Genomic DNA, 6,000 nt, shown 5'->3' with positions numbered 1-6,000 from the left:
AATAAATAAATAAAATCTTTAAAAAAGATAAAAAATAAAAACAGATTTAATATTTACAAGGCATTCCTTAACAATACCTACCTTACTTTTGTGTAGAATTTGTCACCAAAACAACAACAACAACCAACCATGCAATATATATAGAAAAAAAAATGACTATTAGAATAACAGAGGGGTGCCTAGCTGGCTCAGTCCATAGAGCATGCAACTCTTGATCTTGGGGTCATAAATTCCAGCCACACATTGGGCCTAGAGATTACTTAAATAAATTAAAAAGTGGAAAATAGAGAAAGTATATGGTTTACCTAAGTTCCACAACTAGTCAGTCTTGGTTTCTTGGTTTATGGTACTTGTTCTTTACACTGGGCTGGGTTGTCCCATGGAAAGATAGACGTACCAAAAGCATTCTTAAATGCAGCGCATTTGTGCAAAGTGCTTTTTTTTTTTTTAAAGATTTTATTTATTTATTTGACAGAGAGAGACAACACAAGCAGGGGGAATGGGAGAGGGAGAAGCTGGCTTCCCGCCGAGCAGGGAGCCCGATGCGGGGCTCGATCCCAGGACGCTGGGATCATGACCTCAGCTGAAGGCAGACGCTTAACGACTGAACCACCCAGGTGCCCCTGCAAAGTGCTTCTTAAAACTGATTGCCTTCAAGTGAAATTCTCACTGCTTGTGTGCTGTTGTTGCATTCATCTCTTTCTAGTTTTTAGAAGAAGGGGAAAAGGGGAAAGGGAAAAGGGGCAGCATAGCTGAAGTATAATTGCTTAGTAGGCACTGTTCAATGAGGGAGGCAGTGAAAAGTGAAACTCCTATTATTACATAGTAAAGAGCACCTTATTTAGCTCTTGGGAAAGATTGAAGGATATTTACTGCTAAAATGCAATTTTCACTCACTCTGAAGGAATCATCACAAGTGTCAACTCGTTTTCCAACTTAGAACCTTTAAGTTATCCTCATGAAATGTTTGTATTCCTTTGTCTTACCTTCGCTGCCCATGCCTCTGTGGTGTCCCTCCACTGCTTCGCTTCGATTTGACTTTCGGAGTAATTTTCGGTCCTACATATTTATATCCAGGCTCTCCTTAGGTTATCCCTTTCTTGCTTTGGCTTTCATTGCAATATCTTCCCTGACATTCATTTTAGCCAAGATTAACTTCCTTTTGCCCCTGAATATTTGATTTTTCTCTACCTTCGAGCTGGTTTTGAAGTCAGGTGTGTCCCAGGGTAGAAGTGTCTTATTTTCCATTTCACTAAAGTTACTTCCTAGAATTACTTCTCTCTTGGGAAAAGAAGGGTGGCTTTCAACGAAGCTCATGATTCCAGAAAATTAGTGAGCACTAATTTTGCAAGTTATAGTGAAGGATCTTGGTAGTAGCGGTTGCCCTCCCTTATGGGGAAGTCATCATATCGATGCTTTATTTCTCCCTTCCCACTCAAGATGCTTACAAGTTATCAGAGAAGGGACTTCTCGTGACTTCCAGATATTTCCCCCTTTGACTTCTTTTTTCAATTACTTGTTTATATTTAGTTAGTTTTGCTTTCTAGCTATGTTTTACTTTTTTTTTTTTTTTTAAACAAGCTCTGGCCAGTTTCATTAAAGAAGAATTTTGCGTGTTTTGCTTTTCACCAGTCTGTCCTGGCATGCTTCTAATGATATCAGGATCACCTGGATCAATGATAGCCAATGAGCATACTCCACAGTATTTTCCACATTCTAAACCCAATTCAATAGTATTGCCACTGTACTGATGGCCAGTTTTGGCCAACATGGCATAATAATCTATTTCTGATTTCCTCAAGGCTGGACAGTTGTTGACAAGGATGATCTGTTTCACTTTGCCATGTCTGATCATTTTCAGAGTCTGCTTGTACCCCAGCACATACATTCCACTTTTCCTGATGACTTGGAGTCCAGAGTAGATAGACTCCAGTGGCTTTTTCATCTCCTTTGCAGCCACCATCTTCCTGCCTTAGGTGTGGGCAAGGCCAACCAGGAGCAGCCGCCAAGATGGCTGGGAGTGAGAAAAAGACACTATGTTTTACTTTTTAAGCACTAACTTTCTGAGCGGGTTATTTAATCTAAGCTTCGATTATTTTTATCCATAAAATATTTTTTATCTATAAAATATGGATGAAAATGTCTACCTATCAGGGTTTTTGTGACATTGCTCATCCAGAAGTGGCTAGCTGGTTCATTTCATAGCTCTTTATAAAATGTCATTCAGTTCAGTACATTCCTTCACTGGCTGCAAGTTGAAATCACTCTAATTTCTTGCTATGCTCTTGTCCTAAATGTTCTTGCCCTTAACTCACTTAACTTTTCCAAATTCATGTGGTCTTCTGGTTGGCTGGTCATATAATTTATTTGGACACTTTTTTTTTTTTTTAAAGTAAGTTCTATGCCCAACGTGGGGCTTGAACTCAAGACCCTGAGATCAAGAGTTGCATGCTCTACCAACTGAGCCAGCTGGGCACCCCTAATTTATTTGGATACTTTTAAGCATACAAGGGGGCAGCACCATCATTATTATGCTAGGATAACTGGGATTGTCCTAGGCAAATTAGAATGTATCCCATCCATTAGCCCTCTCCTGGCTATAGCAGACTGCTTCCTACCTGGGAATTATCTTCATGTTGCCATTTCAGGACTCCATTGCTTTACTGACCTTCTGTATAAATTCTCCCCTCTGTCACTATGACTATCAATACCTATGCTCAGAACTGCATATATTTACTTTCTAAACCACCCTCCTTTGCCAAGTTTTCCATTTCTGGTAAGGGCTAGCCCACACTTCAGAGTTTATCTTTGACTTTCCGTGTTGTTCAGATCTCATATCCAGCCAGTTGGCAAAGTCTGTTAGTTCAACACTATAAGCATATACTGAGCATTCACTTTGTTCCAGACACCAAGTGAAGTGCTAGAGATACAAAGAGAACTAAGATACAGACAGCATCTTTGGTATAGTCATGATGTTAACGTGGAAGTTATCAATTCTGCTTGAATGAGTCAAGGAAGACTTTGCAGAAATAAAGGTGAAACTGATCTGTCACTTACTATATGAAAGAATTAATATATATTTTATTACCAAAATTTGCTAGACACTGTGCTATGCACTAAGAATACATTGCTAAGCATGGCAGGTATGGCCCCTGGAGCTTATAGACTATTAGTGAAGGTAGACAATATAAAAGTGAGAAGTGTTAGGAAGGATAAGAATGGGGCATAATGTGAATGTAAAGAAGGAGAACTAATCAACTCTGCTTTCAGTTAAGCTGAAACCTAAAAAGACGAATAGGAGTAGTTAGGTGAAGGGTAGAGATTGCTAGGAGAGGGGAGGAGAGATAGGTGTGAAAGAGGAGAGAGGATGATGCATTGAAGCACTGATGGGAGACCAACATGCCTGCAGAGGAGAGAGAAGTGGGGAAAGGGACATAGAATAAAGGTGCAAGTGCAGACGGGGTCAGAACATATAAGACCTTGTAGACCATATTAAGGATTTTGGACTTTATCCCAAGGTCAATGGACAGCCATAATATAAGCATTGACAGTGATATAAACAGATTTGCCCTTTTTAAAAGAAGGCTGTTGCAGTAGCTTAGATAAGAGATGATGGTGGTAAAAATGGAGAGAAAGATGGTTTTCAGAATATCTAGAAAGTATAATGACAAGATTAGTAATTGATTTGTAATGAATGGTGAAGAAGGAATGGTCGAAGATGACTCTCAAACAGCTGATACTAGCACGTACTGAGCTGAGAAATAACAGAGGAGGACCAGGTTTGGGAATGAAGATGATAAGTCTAGGTTTAGATATGCTGGGAGTTTGAGATGCCAGTGGAAAATTCAGGTAGAGAGCTTATGGAGGCAATTGGATATATGGGTCTGAAGCTATAGATTTGAGACTTGTAGTTATGCCAATTGTACCAAAGTCATGGGAGTGAATGCATTTACCTTAGGAAAAAGCCAAAGTAGGAAGAGATGTATGCATTACAACAGAACGTGAAAAACATTTAATGGTCGCACAAAGGGAGATCTGTCAAAGATGGTCAAAAAGAAACATCTAGAGAAGAGAGAAGAAAATCAGAAATGTGTGATGTCACAGAAGTTAAAGGAAGAAAGCATTTCAAACAGGGAATGGCCAAGTAAAAGGAGAAATAAAAATTGATGATCTTACTGACGCAGTTTTGGAGGAATGGCAGGCACAAATTCCAGATTGATGGGGTTGAGGAGTAAGGGGTGGTTAATAAAATCAAGGCAGAGTGTCTGTGGGCAGTACTTAGCACAACTTTGGGAAGGAGGGAAGGGAGAGCATAAAATCTGGAGAACGATGTGGATGAAAGACTAAGGAGGATTTATCTTTTTTTTCTTTTAGTAAGGGATACTTGAGTATGTTTAAATATTGACTACAAAGAAACCATTAAAGAGGAAGAGGTTGGAAATAGGAAAGAGACAATACTAGTGCAAAGGCCTCCAATGAAGGCCAGGGCTCCAAAGCACAGGTGGAGGGTCCAGCTTTTAAAAGGAGGAGGGGCTCTTCTTCTCTCCCTGCAACAGGAGTGAACAAGGGAAGGGAATTACAGGTGCAAGTTGGAGGTGGGAAGTGAAGTAGCTTCCCCTTGATGGCTTTTCATCTTTCAAAAATAGGTACTCAATAAATATTTATTAAGTCAATGAATGAATAAATCCAAATAACACAAATCTGAAATCTACACGGTTTCTATTTTCCTCCAGAAGCATTCTGTTGCCTAGAAAAGCATGGAGATGATAGTGGAGGTGAGCAGGATTCAGAGTATTTTTAGGACGAGTGCCTTTAGGAAGAATGCTTTTCGGAAAAGGATATTTCAAAATCAAACAGTAAGTACGCTAAAGTCATGCTCCAGATGGAAATCGGCAGGTAAAACGCTGCTCTATTGGATGAAGTGAAAGCAAAAAGGCTGACCATCTGTTCTATACAGGTCTGTTTTGTTCTATATTTTTAATTTAAAAAATTTTTTTTCAATCCCTAGAAGTTCCAGACCACAAACTCCGACTCTGGGGGGAAAGCATGGAACTATCATGTACTGAGCACTTCTTTGCCAAGAACTATGGAGAGTAACTTTCATTTTATCTTCATGTCGACTTTATGAGGTAGGTATAATTAATACCGTCCCCATTTTAAGATGGTGGAAACTGAGCTTCAGAGAGGATAAATGTGACAAAACCACTCAACCATTCAGTGGTAGAAACAGGATTCAAACCCAGATCTGCCTTCAGTTGTTCTTAACTGTGGTGCTATGGATCCATCTCAGATTTTAACTCTTACCATTGTAGACACTCTTCATGGTGCAGTCATGAGTAAAATGTTCCCTGACATGCCATAGGCTCTATTCTTGTGATATTTCCCACTCTTCAAGATTCAAATTCTATCTCCATTAATGCCCTATCTAAATCCTACTTTCTCCCTGAACACTTGAGGATACCTCAAACCCTGATGGTCTCCCCGTCCTTTGAAATCCTACAACAGTTTGTCTGTGTCACTCATTTGATGAATTTTTTCTGCGTTGTAATTGAGAATATTAACTTTTCTTTTGAACTTTTCATAGGATTTTCTTATGATTATGACTTAACACCACAATTCCACAAGCTTCTTAGGGGATAGAAAGTGCATCTCATGTCCTCTTGTTTTCCTTTTTCTTTCTTTTCTTTTCCTTTCTTTTTTTTCTTTTCTCTTCTTCCTTTCTCCCTTCCTCCCTTTCTTTTTAAATATCTTTTAAAACTTCTTCCTAATGCATTGTCCATAGTTTGCAGTCAGTATTTGTTGCTAGAGTTTGCTAGGTCAATCTCACAATGGATATCGGTTGAATGTCTCTGAGAACTGTCCACAACTACTTCAGAAAGTTTCTTGTTGATGTCAATCTGAGAAATGGAGGATTTATTATTATTTCTGCTGTGGATTTTATTTTTCTTTTTTAGTTACAAAACTGGGAATCTCAAAAAGACTATTGGTTTGTATGTGTAT

The 6,000-nt window shown here is 39.0% G+C and overlaps 1 protein-coding gene across 1 annotated transcript; it reads right to left on the bottom strand.

Annotated features, from left to right (window-relative positions):
• Positions 1–692: 692 nt before the first annotated feature.
• On the bottom strand, positions 693–1,963 carry LOC116638587 (60S ribosomal protein L30-like). Its single transcript, XM_032414714.1, has 2 exons — positions 1,614–1,963; positions 693–702 (listed from the first exon to the last, which is right to left on the bottom strand). The coding sequence occupies exons 1-2, from the start codon at positions 1,961–1,963 to the stop codon at positions 693–695; spliced, it is 360 nt and encodes a 119-aa protein (XP_032270605.1).
• Positions 1,964–6,000: the final 4,037 nt, after the last annotated feature.

The sequence above is a fragment of the Phoca vitulina genome, unplaced genomic scaffold, assembly GCF_004348235.1.
Source record: "Phoca vitulina isolate PV1807 unplaced genomic scaffold, GSC_HSeal_1.0 scaffold2, whole genome shotgun sequence".
In the NCBI taxonomy this organism is placed as follows: domain Eukaryota; kingdom Metazoa; phylum Chordata; class Mammalia; order Carnivora; family Phocidae; genus Phoca; species Phoca vitulina.
The sequence above is the reverse complement of the archived record's forward strand: the minus strand, read 5'-3'. Positions and strand labels throughout refer to the sequence as shown.

Bases quoted from the DNA above. Each gene is read 5' to 3' on its own strand.
- LOC116638587 (XM_032414714.1), bottom strand. From the start codon at position 1,963: ATGGTGGCTGCAAAGGAGATGAAAAAGCCACTGGAGTCTATCTACTCT.